This window comes from Pelobates fuscus, chromosome 8 (assembly GCF_036172605.1).
Source record: "Pelobates fuscus isolate aPelFus1 chromosome 8, aPelFus1.pri, whole genome shotgun sequence".
Classification (NCBI taxonomy): Eukaryota; Metazoa; Chordata; class Amphibia; order Anura; family Pelobatidae; genus Pelobates; species Pelobates fuscus.
Window position 1 is genome coordinate 145,670,957 of NC_086324.1, and position 19,230 is coordinate 145,690,186.

Sequence of the window (19,230 nt, forward strand, 5' to 3'; positions counted from 1 at the left end):
ACGTCGCGGAATCTCTCAACCGCGCATGCGCAGTCCGATTCCCCGCAATACCTAGGGATAGGACAGCGATTGGTGGGATCAGAGCCCCGCCCAGTAAGGTATACATGGGAAGCGCAGCAGGAAGACATGAAAGGATCACAGTGACTCTTTTACTGCCTGGATAAGGCTGCAGGTCCATTAAAAGAAGCCTCGACTAGTTAACTTATCTCCCTATCACTGTCCGAGGCCCATCGTCATGGAGACGGGTAGGTTTCCATGGAAACCATGGCAGGGCTGTCAGACGGGGGGGGTAGCGCTGCGGCAGCCAATCAGCTGCGATGGAGGACCTCATGTGACCCGTCTGCCATTTTTGCCGCCTGACCCAGCTCGGCTGCCGTACGTTGCGCAGTGCGCGAGCCGAGCTGCGTAGAGCGCGGTGACGTCACGCTGCCCTCCACATGATGGCTGCTGCTATGGCGGAGCAGGAAGGCTCCAAAGGCAGCGCTCGGAACCGGGGAGGGGTGCAGCGGGTGGAAGGCAAGCTGCGGGCCAGCGTGGAGAAGGGGGATTACTACGAGGCCCACCAGATGTACCGGACCCTGTTCTTCAGGTACCGCCCGCCCCGCGCGCTGTCTCCCCCGGGCTCCAACCGCCCCCTCCTTCCCTCATTCCAGAGCTTTCCGAGGCCGCGAGCGCACACTCCTCCAGCGCTGATTGGTGGCTGCGGCTCCGTGTTGCTAGGTGCGGGTGGGCGGGGCGTTCCTTTCTCGCCGTGTGATTGGCTGCGGGATCTGTCCGTCTGACAGCCGCCTGACATTAACCCCCTCACTGCCGGACCTGCCCTGTGATTGGCTCCAGGTCCTGGTTGCTAGGGGGCACGGTTGCTCAGGGGGCCTAGAGATTGGTTTGAAGGGGAGGGGGGCTGTGGAACATGTCGTCCCCCCCCCCAGGGGGAAAAAAACAGTGATGGCTGCTGGAGACTGACTGACTGTAACAGCTGGTGCGCTCTGTGCTGAGCTTCATGGGAAATGTAGTCCGTGTTCGCTGCAGTGCTACATGTCAGCCTCTACCTAGCTCACAGGGGGGCAGCCTCCTGGCTGGACACCATGGGAAAACCTAGCTCACACCGGGGCAGCCTCCTGGCTGGACACATGGGAAAACCTAGCTCACACCGGGGCAGCCTCCTGGCTGGACACCATGGGGGAAACCTAGCTCACACCGGGGCAGCCTCCTGGCTGGACACCATGGGGGAAACCTAGCTCACACCGGGGCAGCCTCCTGGCTGGACACCATGGGGGAAACCTAGCTCACACCGGGGCAGCCTCCTGGCTGGACACCATGGGGGAAACCTAGCTCACACCGGGGCAGCCTCCTGGCTGGACACCATGGGGGAAACCTAGCTCACACCGGGGCAGCCTCCTGGCTGGACACCATGGGGGAAACCTAGCTCACTCCGGGGCAGCCTCCTGGCTGGACACCATGGGGGAAACCTAGCTCACACCGGGGCAGCCTCCTGGCTGGACACCATGGGGGAAACCTAGCTCACATCGGGGCAGCCTCCTGGCTGGACACCATGGGGGAAACCTAGCTCACACCGGGGCAGCCTCCTGGCTGGACACCATGGGGGAAACCTAGCTCACACCGGGGCAGCCTCCTGGCTGGACACCATGGGGGAAACCTAGCTCACACCGGGGCAGCCTCCTGGCTGGACACCATGGGGGAAACCTAGCTCACACCGGGGCAGCCTCCTGGCTGGACACCATGGGGGAAACCTAGCTCACACCGGGGCAGCCTCCTGGCTGGACACCATGGGGGAAACCTAGCTCACACCGGGGCAGCCTCCTGGCTGGACACCATGGGGGAAACCTAGCTCACACCGGGGCAGCCTCCTGGCTGGACACCATGGGGGAAACCTAGCTCACACCGGGGCAGCCTCCTGGCTGGACACCATGGGGGAAACCTAGCTCACACCGGGGCAGCCTCCTGGCTGGACACCATGGGGGAAACCTAGCTCACACCGGGGCAGCCTCCTGGCTGGACACCATGGGGGAAACCTAGCTCACACCGGGGCAGCCTCCTGGCTGGACACCATGGGGGAAACCTAGCTCACACCGGGGCAGCCTCCTGGCTTGCTCACCTTCTAGGCTAGTAGTCCACAGAGCAGCTGGTCTGCTAAAGAGTGAACATTAGCTGGCTTAGCAAAATGGGAGTGAACCAAATATTACATATGACAGGACTACACCCCCAGTGCAACAGTATGACTACCATATATACTAAGTGGGCAACCATTAGCCACACTGCATTGTTGGAGCCAAAGTCTCCTTCCTATTGTGGGTGTTTGAATAGGTTGGAATTTTTTATTTTCAGTTCTTTAATTTTGGAAGAGACGTGCCACTTGCAAGATTGATATTTTTTATTTGGATCAGTGTATGCTTATTACGTAACCATTCATTTAATAAAACCATTAGCTCACATCAGTCCTAGACACATTATATGCCTAGTGTGAAGGCTAAACTTTCAGTTACCCAGTGTCCAGTAAGTTATTCTATGAATGTCACTGAAATATATTAACGTGCTCAGATCCAAATTGTTTTCACATTGATAGGTGAAGGCGGAAAATGTAGACATTTTTTGCCACTATTTTGGGATCACTGATAAGTTGTTTCCTTCTGTGGAAAACAAACTCCTAATAATTAATTAAATGTTTGTAAAAAAAAAAACATATGTTACCCACCCATCTATACTATCCTGAGAGGCTTAGATACTGAAGGGATCATAACAATTGGCTTTGTGGTCTGTTCAAAGCCTTGGCCCAAGATTCCAGATTATTTTTTTTAATAAGTTACATACATTCTCGATGAAATGCTCATATTGACTGTGTTGAAATTTCACTGAAATTCCCGCAAAGTCTAAAGATAATATACGACAAAGCAGGGACTACTTTAACTTAAGCATTTTTTTTTCCTAAGACCTAACATGTCATCAAGTTTTGTCAGCTCCCCCAGCTGTGAGGAAACGGACATTGTTTATGGCAGCTCCCGTAATAATTTTTCTATAGAAATCAGTGTTATGCTTTAGTGAGTACAGCACTGACATGGATTCCTGACAGACGAAGCACCATAAGCGCATTCCTGTCCCAGATGAAGATTCCGTATTTAATATTTTTTTCAGTTGCGTTTAACAGTTATATCATAGCTGATTTGGTTGTACACCATTAGAAATATAAGGGTCACTGACCATCCACATCCTGGCCCCTTCTGGAGGTGTGGCTAAGGCAGAGATCACACGCTTTCTTATAGTTATACCCATTCATACCATCAGTTGGAGGTCTGATAGGCTAAAAGCAGTCAGCTTACACTCTCAGCCAATCACAGCTGCCCATTGGTCAAATCAGCACAGAGGGGATGTACTGCCAGAGACTTTAGTTTAGCATTAAAACATAACCATATTAAAAACTGTTTATTGCTGAATGAAATGACAGTACCAGAGGACTCCAGACACTATAACCAGTTTAATGAGATGAAGCAGACACCGTGCCTACATTGTCCCTTTAATTGCCTCTTTTAACCAATCACAGGAGCTGTCTGTCGCCTCCTGGCAGTGCCAGTGATAAAACCTGTTTGTAAAACCACAAGACATGGCCAACATTCCTGAAGTACTAGGTTGCAACTGAAGCCATGTTAATGTCCACTGTAAAGTAAATCATTTCTAGATTATATAATACGTTGCCAAAAATAACGTTTGGGAAACAGAATCCCTGTGAAGAAATAGTCGTCGCTATTGGAATCACAATTTTGTTACATGTGTTTGGGGGGGATAATACTTTATAATTTATTTAAAAAATAATTGTAATAGCAGGTCTTTCGTGGGACTAGGTTGCTTTGGTAATATTTTTGAGATTAAAAAGATGTTCCAAGCACCATAAACACTAAAGCTTTATGTAGTTGTTTTTGTGCTTGGAAATGGCCCCTGAATTTTTACATTTTATTTCTTTTAACCTTTATTTAGATACCGCAAGTGCAATAAAAATAAATCACTAGTACAACCAGCAAAGAAATACGTCAATTTTACAAACTGATAATAGCACATGAAGGATAAAATAGTGTAGCATGAGCACACGAGTATCAGTTTAACCCCTTAAGGACACGTGACATGTCATGATTCCCTTTTATTCCAGAAGTTTGGTCCTTAAGGGGTTAATGAAGGCAAAACCCTGACCAGCAGATCAATAAAGAGAGCTAACAAATAGGGTGACCCAATGCCAGTTATAGTAAACGGCCATAAAGAAGGTCGAAATGCTAAATTAAAGAAAAAGAGGAGGTGAAGACAAGAAAGAGAACGTGAAGATGGGAAGAATGGAAAACTTTAGAAGTTAACAAGACTCTAGAAGAAATGGTTTCAAAAGTGAGAAACATCCTTCTGTTGGGCAAAATAAGAGAGGTTTTGGTTACACAAAATGGGAGCAAGTGGGGAAAGGAAAATTATAAGGTTAGACCTATGAGCGTATTTATCTCAAATCCGCAAAAAATTTAATATTGAGGGGCAATTAGTGTGAATTGGTGGGTGGGAAGATTTTCAACGCAAAGTAAAAATAATTGCGGAAGATCTGGAGTGCATAAATCTGAATCTAATGCCAGCTGAGCAGCAGTGTGATATGATGTAAGAGTGGGTGGGCCCAAACCTTTATGGAATTCAGGATGAAATAAAACTGGTTGAGCTGCTCTGTGCCGACTATCCCTACCAAATGAAATTGTCTGTAGCTGATTGAAGGGATTTAAAATCTAAAACACAAAATGGAATCGAGAGAGCCTGAAATACACGAGTTTGGGAAGAAGGTACATCTCTACTCTTTGTTCTCAAGGAGATGGCATACCTGTCCCAAGGCTTTAGCTCTCGTTTCAACTATAAATAATAGGATAATTAGCAAAATCTAGTTGGAAGGGAGAAGCCGTTACATTCCCAAATAAGGGATAGCGGAGGGAGTGGTGTTACTATTAAATATCTTTTACAGATGTTGAGATGTCCCAAAGAAAATAATAATATTCCTGGATAATGGTTAGTCAAAGCAGCAAAGATAAGGAAATTATAGTTTGATTCCTTTAACACTGAAAATAAAGCAGGCATAGTGGAGTCAGGATGAGTGAGAGTAAGAACCACATCAACCACAGAAGCAGAAAGTTTGTATTCACGCACATTATTTATTGTAATATATATTTCCAATGCCAGGCTCCACCCACTTTAACAAGACCGGAATGTGAGGGCCGAGCCCACGTTGGCGATATCTAAATAAATACATTTATTTATATATGTTTTTTTGCCAATCTGAATTGGATATTTATGCAGTGTGTTACTGGGCATCTGAATAGCTACGCAGTTGGAGTGCAGTGTTATCTTCCAGAATATATATATTCCTCTAGACGTGGGTGCTATTATGGCGTTAAAGAGGCAGTTTAGGCACCATAACCACTACAGCCCACATATTTGAGTTAATTGGCTGAAAGCCTCGACTGACAAGTTGCCCAAATTTGGATACAATTACGATCACTATTGTAGAAGGGGAACTTCCACTTTAGATATTTCTCAAATGGAGGCACCCAGGGGACATCTCAAACCATTTTAAAACAATTTGATTTATTACTCTGGAACAGCACCAATGCATTACTGGAACTTTAACCAGTACAGCTGGCTGTAGTGTTTATAGTGCATCGACTGCTGCTTAATAATTTAGCCTGCTTTAAAATCAGCAACGTAGGTATAGATACACCACGTACTACAATTCAGTTGTTGTCGGCAATCTAATGTCGTCTAATAAAATTTTAATGCATGTCTGTCAATATTGTTGTCTGCCTGCTTTGTCTTTTGAAGGGATTATAAATTAACCTGTTTAATCCTAGGTATATGTCACAGAACAAACACGCAGAAGCAAGAGAATTATTGTATTCTGGGGCCCTGCTTTTCTTCAGCCATGGTCAAGTAAGAACTTGTTTTCCTATATTTGTTACTTTGGCTCCATCTATTAAAGTAATTTTCTTGCCTTATTTGGTAATGCCTGACTCTTTGCCACATGTGAAGGTTTTCATTAAGCGACGCTCATGAATTCAGCATTGTTCTGCAAAGCTATCTCTTCGGCAACACAGAACTGTCACATTTTGATTTGTATTTTTATTGTTGTTTTCTTGCTTAACGTCCAACTCTCTCTATTGTCTTGCAGCAAAACAGTGCTGCTGACTTATCCATGCTAGTTTTGGAATCTTTAGAAAAATCTGAAGCTAAAGTTACTGAAGAGTTATTAGGTGAGTCTGGACAAGATACCTGACATGCCCCTTTCTATGGTGTCGTGGTTATGGTGCCAGGAGTGCATAGACAATTAATGGTGACACTTCCACTTGTGGAGTGGTAGCTCGGGGGACAGCATCAAGTAGGCACAACTCACCTTTGCTGCACCCCCATTCTACTGTTCCCCAAGTGGCAATGTTATCATTTGGGATCTTTGCAAAATATGCAAGGACCCCAAAAGGTGACAAATGTTTTATATTTTTTTTGTTTTTTAAAGTGTGAATGTGTGTATGTTCACTGGGAATTACACGGCCCACATTTGCCTGAGATTAGTTGTTGTTGTTACGGTCCCAGGTGGCAGTTATTTCGGCTGCTGCCATTACAATTGAGAATAGAACTACCACTAATCTCAGGCAGTTTGAGACATTGTTCTGCAACAGCTGCTGGAGGTCATTTGTGCATTGCTCTTGCTCATTATGGGAAGTAAATGCATGGATGACATCACCATTCGCGCAGTATAGTGTAACAAAACATTAAAGTAACGGCCAGATAATGTGGTGTGTGTGTGTGTGTGTGTATAATTACACACACTTATTATCGTGTGGGATTGCCAAACCTTGAGCGTATAGTTATGTACATGCTAAATAAAGCATGCGCTCGATAAATATATCAAAAATCCATAACATAAAGATGACCTTGAGAATGTAATCCTAGTACACCGGCACACACCGGCAGTAAGACGTGGAAACACTGCTTTACGGAAAGGATAGTAGATATTTGGAATAACCTTCCAGTTGTAGCTGTAAAGGATCATATCCCTCATTATGTCTCCTAATATTGTATTTTTCTGCTGCACTGATTAAAGTGATGATCTATGTTAAATATGTTAGTTCATCCTGCACATAAGGGCCCACAGGCTACTACTGCAATCTGAGGGAAAATCCTGCAACGGTTCTGTTTGTTCATTAATTAAAGGATTACACCAACCACCATGACCACTTCACTAATTTCAAGTGGTCATGGTGCTAGCAGCCTGGATGTGCAGTTTTTCCAGTTTGAAACACTGCACATCTTGAGATGTTGGCGATTGTGTGCTGGGCGCTAGTTGTACCCCCAGCAAAGGTGACTTAGGCAGTCCAGAACTCTGTACCAGGCTGCTTTATGTCAATTCTGTGCATAATTTCCATCTGTCGTCAGCATGTACTGAACAGTGGCAACAGGCGTAACTGCTTCTCTCTTTTACAACTCGTATTAACCACTCTTTGAGCATTTTTTTGCAAATAGGACATTATTCTATTCAGTACAAAAAAGGCTTGGAGAAACCCTTTAATAATAATAATAATAATAAAAAAAAAAAACATGCTGCAAGACTATAATGTAATGAAATACATTTTTGTGTTCCTTTAAGAAATTAATTTAAGGCAGAGGATAAAATAGCACCTAGTTTTTGAGATATATGCTGTATTATCTACAGGGAAGCTTCATATGCTGTCATGGAGCACACAGATTGTTTTGGTCTTAGCCAATCACTGCCTGCTTCCTTCTGTGAGAAATGTGTCTATTTATTTGGTAGAAGGTTTCTTCTTCCAGTGATAGTGAATGTGTGTCGGCAGCCATGTTGATCAGTTGTGCTGATGCAAACAGTAAAATAAATGTTCGTGTCACTTTAACATTTTTTCTACACCGTCCTGACTTACTATTTTCTTTCTTTTAGAAAACTTAGCCAAACTATTTAGCTTGATGGATCCAAATTCTCCTGAAAGAGTTGCCTTTGTGTCCAGGGCTTTGAAATGGTCATCTGGGGGATCTGGCAAATTTGGTCATCCAAAATTACACCAGTTCCTTGCAATTACGTTATGGAAAGGTAAGATACGTTACGTTTTTCTAGTATGTGTGTTAGCAGGTTGGAATAGATTGTACGCTTATTTCTCTCTTTTTTTTTTTTTTTATAATTCTTTCTTTTATTTAAGGCATATGAGATGGGGTACAGAAGGTAGAGCAGGGGAAACGTATGCATAGGTACATCATGGGATCAATACAACACTAGCATTAATGCAACACATTTCTAGGATTTGGATGCCTCATTTTTATGTTTTGTTGTTTAACGAGGGTGAAACCATAGTAGATTTGTACGCTTATTTCTTAATCTTTGTTTGTAGCATACTCTTTTGTAATGAAAATGTGGAGCGTTTAGTGACCACAGTTCCCTGGGCTAACAGCATTGCTAGTCCGTGTAGAGTTTACTTATACCTTTTAATATTCTGCTGTAGATCTCCATCCCATCTCCATAAAGTCTGCTCTGCTGTTATACTGACTGCAATGCACAAGCTATTCCTTGGGCATTGTGGGAACAAATGGATGACGGACAGCAGTGAGGCTAGGATCAGAATTTTGGCTAACCCTAACCTTTAATATCTGTGTGCTAGGGATTCTGCAACTATAAACAATAGATTTGTATGTTCCAATTAATATGAAGCAGACTTGGTCTTCAATGTGTTTGTACATGACGAGGATGGATTGTGTTTATTCTGTTATTGATTTTTGTATTTAGTGCATTCTATTTAAATATTACAGTGGTTTGTCATCCTTAATGGGGTCAATTTATTGGTGAAATCTCATGTTCTTTTAAAAGAGCATAAGTAGATTGGGACATATAACCTTTAATACAATGCTTACTTATCCCTACGTTTAACAGATGTATTTGGGAGGTGTGAATAATAAAATGAAAAATATAAATTTGTCTATTCTGCTAATGGCCTACATCTTGGCTCCCTGTCAATCATGTAATTAGCTTTGTCCTTTGCACCTCGATGCCAGTATAGAGAAAGTATACAGAGAAAAGGAGAAATTTAAACATGGTTTTTCATTTTTCATTTACGATGTCTGATGTGAATTATGATGTGGCTTGCTAAACCTGTAATGTACATTTCCAAGAAATGTGAGCATCTCGTTAAGTTATAGGTTATTTTCAATGTTTTATTTGATGTTGTTTTTTTCCAGGAAAGCAATAAAAACAAACAAAAGACTCCCAAATACCATAACCACTACATGCCTCTCTAGTAGCTATGGTGCCAGGAGTGACCTGGCACCACTCCACAGTAAACTGTCAAAACAAATTTTAGCATGGATTTTCCTGTAGGCCAGATGCAACAAATGCAGTGTGGTTGTCAGTTAAGCAGTCAAAAAATGCTAGAACTTTACATTATCCCAGCTTAACATGGGGCAGTGTCAGAGCTGTAGTGGTTATGGTGTCCCAAGTGTTCCTTACCAGGGCACTGTCATATCTTTGTGTAACACCATTGAATAAAACATTGGACATTATCTGGGAATTCACACTGAATTCCCAACAATTTCCACTTTTAGTGAATAACCTTTGCAAACACAGATTAAATTGTATTCCTTTCGTCTTATGTATGAGAATTTATAAATTAAGTTGGCAACAAGGGAAATACTATCAATATGGCAACCTCCTGTTCATACCTGTCATTTCCAAGTGACACTGTAGGTTACTGCATCATTCCTACATGGAGGCACATGCGTACCCCCTTAAAGGAACACACACGGCACCATAGCCACTACTTCTTGCTGTTGTGGTTATCGTGCAGGAGTGTCCTTGTGCCCCCACCATCCCCAAACGATTTGACTTATTACCTGGGATGTGCTGGATGCCACTTCCTGTCTGCTCTACCATAAGTGAATCCTGAGAACATCTTAATTACGAGCTCCATTAACCCTCTTGCGCTAATCACTGCAATGCATTACTTTATTCATTAGATGAGCTGATAACTGATTGCTCTGTCAATGCGCTGAGCCCTGCAGTGCTGTTGCTTATAAAATTCTGTCTTTCCAGCAATGGTAGTAGAGACAGGGAGCAGCAACTGGCAGATCCCAGGCAAGCCATTTGAAAATAGTTTGACACCTTAAAATAGGGGAAGGGGCACCAGGTACTTCTGGCACCAAACCACTACAGCTCTCTATCGGGGTTATGGTGCTTGGTGTGTTCCTTTAAAGTGTGATGTGGCGGCCACCTTGAGGAGAAGGATTAAAGCTTCAATCAAGTATTTTAATCTGCATTTGTTTGTAGAGTAAATTTGAATACCTACCTGAAGTGGACCAACTGAGGCTTCTTGTGAATAACATGGACTCTGTAATTCGGATCTTTTTGCTGTAGGGAACATGTAGATCCACGCCTTGAGCTAATGAAATGTCTCCTCCTTAGAGCAAAACTATTACGAATCACGATATCACTTCCTGCACTCGTCAGACGGAGAAGGCTGTGCTAATATGTTAGTAGAATTTTCATCCACCAGAGGATACCGCGCTGAGGTGGACATGTTCGTGGTTCAGGCAGTCTTACAGTAAGTCTAAATGAGAGGCACCGGCTGAAATACAAAATTTATTTAAAAAATTCATTTGAGAATCATATTAATATTTTCCCTCTCACGCAATGTATTTATTTTTACTATTTTATTTTTTTTGCATTTTGTCGCATGCTTTGTAAGTTAAACAGACAATACAAATACTGCCCTCCACATTATCAAGTTTACTGGTACTTTCTGATTTTCCATTTGTCTTATCCTACCTATTTTGAATATTGGGCCCCCACCTAGAAGTAAGGGAAAAAACTAATCCATTTAGTCACCTTGCGTCTGCTGACTGAGATCATCAATACGAATGATGTAGTGTGGGCAGAGCTGAGCCAGCGCCGTGGGACATGGCTCAGCCTGACCCAGGCATCACGTGGGGACCTTGACAAATTGTGCCAGGAAAATTAGTTTGTTTTTTTGGCTTTCTAGTGTCCCTTTAAGTATCTGACGTGACACACAGATGGTTTAAATCCTGCTTGAAAAGAATACCAGTGTATTGTAGATCTGTTTGTGATGTTTTTTATTTTTTTTCCCCCAGGCTCTGTTACACATGAGCAGGAAATAGTTAAAAGAACACTCCAAGCACCATAAGCACTGTATGCTAGGAGTGCTGTGTCACCCTCCCAGTGCAATTAATCATTAGTCAACGTTTAAGAATGATACAACAATTTACCTTGCTCCAGCCGGGCATCTGTTCCTTCTGGTATATTCCTCTACAGAGCGAAGAAGGACCATACTTATTGGCTGAGAGTGCTCAGCTGGTTTTGTCAGCGGGCTGTAGTGTTTGGAGTGTCCCTTTAAATATCCATATGTCTCATAGACTGTCTATACATACTGCAGCCATTTGGTTTTTAACACAAACAGAATTTTTAACATTGGAAATAAAAATAATAATTACCCGCATGTTATCCCAAATTATCTGCACATCTAAACAGGTTTTAATATCACTCCAATGGTGATTAAAGGACCACTATAGGCACCCAGACCACTTCAGCTTAATGAAGTGGTCTGGGTGCCAGGTCCAGCTAGGATTAACCCTGCCTGCTGTCAACATAGCAGTTTCAGAAAAACTGCTATGTTTACAAATGGGTTAATCCAGCCTCTAGTGGCTGTCTCATTGACAGCCGCTAGAGGCGCTTCTCACTGTGATTTTTCACAGTGAGAAGACGCCAGCGTCCATAGGAAAGCATTGAGAATGCATTCCTATGGACTAGCTGAATGGGCGCGCGGTTCTTGCCACGCATGCATATTCAGCCGATGACGGCAAAAAGGAGGAGGAGAGTTCCCCGTGCCCAGGGAGCCCGGTGGGGGAAAACAGGTAGGATTTAACCCCTTCCACCCCCTAGAGCCCAGTGGGAGAGGGGGGGGGGGGGGGGGGGAAACAATGAGACCCTATAGTGCCAGGAAAACAAGTGTTTTCCCGGCACTATAGTGGTCCTTTAACGTATAAGCTTACTTACCACATCAAGGCACTGCTGTACCCTGAGCAATGCATGGTGGTATATACTGTCTTCCCTCTCCTCTCCTCTCCTTTTCCTGTGAGGGTGTTTTCTAGCTACTGGGCTCATGAAGAGCCGTTTTTCTACCATACATGTTCCTCCTTATATGATTCTGTCTATCACTGGTTTCCCCAGGTTTTTTAATAGATTTCAATAAAGTTTTGTTATTTTTGGCTACCATACTACTGCTGAGATTGGATTGGGTCTTTATGTAAGATATCCTTTTAGGGTTTTCCTTTATTTTTTCTACAATTTCTAGGGTTACCCCCTTCAACCCAGTCTAGGTGACCCTTGTGCTCTGGAGGCACGGTAGTGGGGTACGGGGGTGCTTTTTCTTCCCTCCCCATCTTCCGGCCCCTTGAGTTCCTCTTTCTCGTACTTCACCTTTTTGCCTTTTAATTGTCTGAAAATGATTTGATTATAACTCATGTAATTGTCAACTTTTTTGTTTTGTTTTATTTCCCAACTCTAGATTTCTGTGTTTAAAAAATAAAACCAGTGCGTCTGTGGTTTTCACAACGTATACTGAGAAGCATCCGTCAATAGAAAGGGGTCCGCCATTTGTACAACCTCTTTTAAACTTCATTTGGTTTCTTCTGCTGGCAGTTGATGGGTAAGTTTTCGAGACAAGAATTGGGGGAGCTCTCAGGTGTCCTTACTAGTCAAGTTGTATAGTCTATCAAACTCCGCAAATAGTAACTGTTTCTAAGCTGCCCGTCAGGCACGAAATGTGTTCAGCTCACTTGGTGCACGGTTTGTGTCTATCTCTCCCCCCTACCTTCCCCATCTACTGTTGACACTTTATTTCATAAATATATTTTGTGCTATTTAGCTGCCATTGTTCTGAATTCATTTTTTAATGATTAATAAAGCGAGGAAATCATTAATTTACTCTGGTTTTGTTCCTCTTTAAAGGTGTGCATTAATGTGAGGATTTTAATTTATTTTTGGACTGAGCACCCTGTTTTCTCCATCTGTCCATCCACTCCTATTAAAGGGACACGATTGTCACCAAAATAACTGTAGCTTATTGAAGCTGTTTGGGTGTATAGATTATGCCCCCGCAGTCTCACTGCGCAATTCTCTGCCATTTAGGAGTTAAATCACTTTGTTTATTCAGCCCTAAACACATCCCTGCAGGTGACTTGCACAGCCTTTTTAAACACTTCCTTTAACCCCTTAAGGACCAAACTTCTGGAATAAAAGGGAATCATGACATGTCACACATGGCATGTGTCCTTAAGGGGTTAAAGAGCAATCTAACTTTGTAAACTTCTTTCATAGCGCATTTTGTTTGATTTAACATTTATCACCTGCGCTGTTAATAGCCTTCTAGACCCTACAGGGGCCAGCTGTGTGTGACTAAAATTCAATTTACAGAGTAGGAGATAAAAACATTGAATGCTAGTTAACATCTGATTGAAAGTGAAACTTTTTTTATGCATGATGTGTCAGTCACAGCATGGGGAGGAGTGAGTAGGGCTGCTAAAACAGAAACAAAAAGTAATTTGACTCCTAAATGGCAGAGAATTGGAGCAGTGGGACTGCAGGAGGACGATCTATACACTAAAACTGTTTGTTTCATTAAGCTAAAGTGGTTTTGATGCCTATTGTGTCCCTTTAAGTGATTAGCATCATAGACCCTAAAGTGACTATGTATCCTGATTATTAGGGGCAACATCTTCTTTCATCATTCGCACATTTCATTCACGCCACGGAGCATTGAAACTCTTGTGTATCCATTAACATGAATAGGTCCAGCAATGTCCACACCAACTGCTGTTGCAAAGAAGAGGAACTGCTTATTAATTAGCTCGACTGCAGTGCAAATTCATGGAACTAATAGTTTGTTTTCCATTTGCTGGAGGGCCTGAGCTTGAACATTAACACGAATTGTCATAGATTTGCCTTTTAAAGGAACACTAACACTTTAGTGTCCCTGTCCCTTGTTCGATAGGGATGAAGTGGCCTGGTCGATTGGCCCTTTAAGTCCATTGATATCCAGAATATGATGTGCTAGCTAGCTCCACATCTCTCATTATAATCCCCATGCTGGCCTGAAGATGGGAAGTTAGTTTATTAATTGACCCTGGTAATCCCATTACATCAGCACCAAATACACCAACTGATAGATGTACCATGTTGATTTTGACATGTTTTCTTTTTAATGTTCTATCTAGGGGAAAATTAACAGTATTTACAGTATTGTGCGAGCAGTATCAGCTTTCCTTGAAGAGAGACCCCATGTATAATGAGGTAGGTTGTCTAATAAATGCCTCCAATGTTCTCTGTCTGACAGCCAATTGAGATGTGTTTATGGCCAAACGCTTTACATTGCCGGAAAAAAGGGACAGGGTCTAGACATCAACACCACTGCATAATGATGAAATAGCTTGGTACTTGTAGTGACTCTAAATATTAACCATCCCTGGATTACATTGATTGCTAATGTGTATATTATATTATTAAACACCTTTAATGCTGGTACTCTGCTACAATTGTGAATTTCATACTTAAATCACTGTTATTGTAATGATAATGCATTTTGTTTTTATTTTGTCTTAAAGTACCTCGACCGAATAGGACAACTTTTCTTTGGTGTTCCTCCTAAACAGTCCTCTTCATATGGGGGTTTACTGGGTGAGTACAGGCCAATGAGGTTTCTTTTTGGAATGGTCTTACCCAGGAATGTAGAACATGTTACCCCAAGCTACTTTCAGAAGGACCAAAATCATTTTTATTTTTTAAATAAGCCATTGCTACTGTGGGATATCCATATTGTAAACATACCAGTGTCTGCTTTCCAACATTTGGAGATCATTTCTTTAGTGGAAGGATTGTCTGCTTGTGTTACGCTTAGCAATATAGAGTACAACTCCTTTAAATATTGCTTTTCCTTGTGAGTGACCATGGGTTTTTCAATCGCGATTGGCTGATTTAATATAGGTATTGTGATCACCTGAGCCACAGCTATTGCTGGTTTATGTGCAACACCATCCCTGTACTTTTTAATCTGCTCCCCATGTAGTCTGTGTGGAAGAAGAGAACACAAACCGGAAGTGTTGACTGTGGTTTAACTGTGTTTTTCTTTTTAGACTTTAGTTTCTTGACTCATCCTTCTTATCCAGAGCTTTTAGATCATTAAATGGACACTCCAGACCCCTAATGATTTATGTGTAAAGAATGTGTGCTCTTTTTTTCATTTTGCAATAAGTGCAGATTTTAATAGAAATTAACCTGGTTAGACCCCTTGTCTTTCAAGCAGACCACCGGTCATGTTACTTCCTGGTTTGGTTAGCTACGTGGAGCTAAATTCAAGAGGCAGCTGCATTGGGAAGTCTGTGATTGGTCAGCTACAGAAAATCTGGGCGGGATTAAAAGGGGAAGGCTTGCAAAGGCTGCAGACAAGAGAGAGCTGCAGATTTTGCAACCTGTTTTCAGATATAACTTCAATGAAAAAACGCATTAGCATTCCAATTGTTTCTATTGACGGATGATTCTCAGTATACGTTGTGAAAACCACAGGCGCACTGGTTTTATTTTTTTAAACACAGAAATCTAGAGGTGGGAAATAAAACAAAATAAAAAATTACATGAGTTATAATCAAATCATTTTCAGACAATTAAAAGGCAAAAAGGTGAAGTGCTTAATAGCAAAATATAGTTACCATTTCTGATTGAGGATCACTCCCCATCCATTCATGTTTGTTGTAGAGCCAATAGTTATATATTAGTTTTGTATTAGATGGCTGGTATGTTAGTTATGGGGGTACCTGCATTCAGGCTGCTGTTACAGCTCACAGCAACTTGTGTTCACACTTAGAATGCACAGCTGTACTTTTATGCCTTATTGACATTCTCCGCTATGACTTACACTGTAATGATTTTGTCATTTCAAACTTGGAGTTGGGTGAAGAATCCGAAGTGCAACATTTTTGAATGTGTAGTTTTCCCTACGTTGCACTGTATGCTAAGTCAGTGGCAAGCCAAGGGTCTGTTATTCCTGGGTGCACGTTTTTTGTTTTATTTATTTTTCTTGGCACCCCTGTGGGTGTAGTTTTTTTCATTCCCTTTATAAACATCTTGCGAAATCTCTGCTTATCTGTTTACCCTTCGTGTGCCTCTTAAACCCCCCTTTTACCAATCGTGTGTCTTACAACCCTCATCTTTCCTTTTAAATACTTTGGGCCAGGGAGGGTCAGCATTGAGATCCTGGTGGTTAGTGGCGAGTGCTTCTGGTCTGACCCTCTGCTGGGTGTAGACCATGTGCATTGATCTCACAGGGACTCTGATCCGTAGAAATGATCTGTATGACTGGAGCTTGGCAGAGGTGCAGACTAGAGACTCCATGGGCACCAATGCTGCATTAGGCGGATTAGGGAGATCTTGGATCTCTGCACTGGCCTTAAAGGAACACGACACCCTCTGGCTCATAAAGGCACACAGCACCCTCTGTGGCTGGTACTTGGATAGCAGTGGCCCTGTATATGCTGGCAAGGCAGAGACTTTTTTCTTAGCTGTTGTCCTTGGCCCATGGCCATCTCAGCCCACTTGGAATTTGTTGGTTTGCCTGATGGCTAATCTGGGCCTGGTGGCTGACCTTACACTCATGGTGCACCTCTGTATTACACTATCCTGAATAATGCTCTGTCCTCACCTTGAACAGGGGACAGCATTATATAGATTAACCTTTTTTTATTAGTGTAGAAACATGACCTAGATGACTCTATTTACTGTTATTCTCTACTATTTTGTAAACATTGAATTTTCTTTCTAAGGAAACCTCTTAAATAGCCTGATGGGATCTGGTGAAGATGACGATGTGGAAGACGGCCAGGAAGATAGCAGTCCAATAGAGCTAGATTGAGGAGGGGACAGAATGTGTATGACCAGGATCTGCATGATACAAAAATAAAACCGGATGTGGAGCGACTAATGCTATGATTTGAGTCTTTGAAGAGTCATTTGTATCCAATGGATGGAAGATATAAATGTTTGGTCTAATATAAATTGTATCACAGGGGTAGCTGGAAAAGATAGTTTGAGTAAATATTAGCAATGGCCCCAGCAAATTTTGCTTTTTCAATTCCGATCATTAATTCCAAGTGTCTTTTAAAGCTAAGCACATGGTTATTTGAAATGTCAAAGCCAAGCAGTTAGAGAGAAAACAAATTTATTTTGAGTCTTATTATATTCGTTACTTCTAGTTCTGGATTTTGACTGTAGCTTGATTTAGAGATGATTTGTCCGTATTGTCATTGCCAGACCTGCCACGTTTTTTTATTCTCTGACTGCAAGAATTCCATTATTTTTTCTTCTTTTTTTTATGGAGTATTACGGCTAAACATTTTATTTTGCACCCTGTTCCTGGGTTAGGTATGTGTGCTAGTCTTGTTTGTTAGGTGCACAGCCAATATAAACGACACACTTAAGATTATTTAAATACAATGGACTTTCTTTTAATATGCAATATTTATTACAGAGGTGATTTTTGTACATTAACCCCTTCAGTTCCAAATACACTGCCAGACTGTGACACTGGTAGTGAAATGTTATTTTATGTTTTTGAGAGCAGTAGTGCTGGTACCGAACATGGCAGACCAATCCCAGTGCTACAAAATAAATCATGACATTTATCCTATAAACATTGGGAATGTGATCCTTTTTCTGCTGGATTTGTATCACCGGGCTGTGCGTGAGGATGGGGGAACGATCATTTTTTATACTGGGCAGAGTTAGTAAAATCGAAATAAATGTATTTCTATTATGACTGGCCGATCACTGACCTCTTGGGTGCTATCCTTCCAATAAGCCATCTGATTAAATAAATGTAAATATAGAACTTGTAAAAGAAGCATCAAGACATTATATGACCGCTGTGATGGGAGGATTGCTTTAGTGCTGAAAAAGGGGTCTGAGGTGTCTTAAGATGGGGAGACAGATAAAACGTAAGTGTGGAACTGGTTGATTGCTAACTTAGTAACAAGTATCTGGTTAAGAGAAACCTCACTAAAAATAAAAAACAGAAATGGAAAAGGGCAGAAAAATTTGACTTTTTTTATTTTATTTTTATTTTGGTTGATTTGTATCAATTTATCAACACCTTATTTGTGAAAATAAAATGTCAAACCTTTTTTTTTTATCCATGGTTCTGTATCCAGGCACTTGGCTTTCAGAGCTAACCAGTATTTTCTTCAACTCAAGTGAATCGTTAAACTTTATACATGTTTAAAAAAAAAAAAAAAAAAGTCTCCCACGTGACCCTGGCACCTCAAACTTGCCTTACTCTTATTGTCTCCTCTTTGCTTGACAAAATGGTGGAGCTTTACTTTCTTTGACCAGCTAGTAAAGGGTGAAGGTTGCCCTAAACCCCAACCCTTTGACTTGTGTATTTGTTCATATGCTTGACAAAGTAGTCCCTACTTTGTCTTATGTTTTAAAGAGAAATAGATCAGAAATGAAGACCAGAAGAACAGATTCTGAAAGAGGAGATGAAACCATAAGAGAAAGGTATGGTTGAGGTGACAGTGTCTCTTTAAATCTTGCATTATAAATGTACAAATTGGTACCCAGAGCACCCGCTATCTCCGCTTCCAATAACACGGACAAGGTATTCTGTTAGAGAATGTTTTACATATACCACAAACAAGAAAAAGCAGAATCTGCTAAAAAAATAAAAATTGGGATACAAAATCAACAGAAATGACAATTTTCTGAAAATCTACAATATTTAAACTTTCCTCTCCTGAGCGCTGCCCACACTAGGAGCTAGCTGCCTTTTTTCTGCCAATCCTAGCTATCTATAATTTTAAATGGGAGCTGAGCACAACCCAGAAAGTTGTGTAAGAGCGTGATAGGATTTGGGGACTGCTTTATTAAGCTACCACCCAGCAAACACATTAAAATACAAATGTACGGATAGGCGTGTGTGAAATCTTGGATTAAAGTCAAGGATTTTTTTTATTTTTTTTTAAATATTAAAAAAAGAACTCCCAACAGTGCTGTTTGACAGCTGGGGGGTTTCATTATATAATAACATGCTTTTTAAATGGCATTCTCCTAACTATAATGCCTTGGAACTTGCAGACCAGTAGATAACTGTAAAATGA

At 41.8% G+C, this 19,230-nt stretch overlaps 1 protein-coding gene across 1 annotated transcript; it reads left to right on the forward strand.

The window, feature by feature from the left end:
- Window positions 1-403: 403 nt before the first annotated feature.
- GET4 (guided entry of tail-anchored proteins factor 4) lies at window positions 404-17,766 on the forward strand. Its single transcript, XM_063430385.1, has 9 exons — window positions 404-589; window positions 5,874-5,952; window positions 6,191-6,272; window positions 7,970-8,119; window positions 10,475-10,613; window positions 12,594-12,734; window positions 14,302-14,377; window positions 14,689-14,761; window positions 16,900-17,766. Exons 1-9 carry the CDS (start codon window positions 438-440, stop codon window positions 16,986-16,988), a joined length of 981 nt encoding a protein of 326 aa, XP_063286455.1. The 5' UTR covers window positions 404-437; the 3' UTR covers window positions 16,989-17,766.
- The last annotated feature ends 1,464 nt before the right edge of the window (window positions 17,767-19,230 follow it).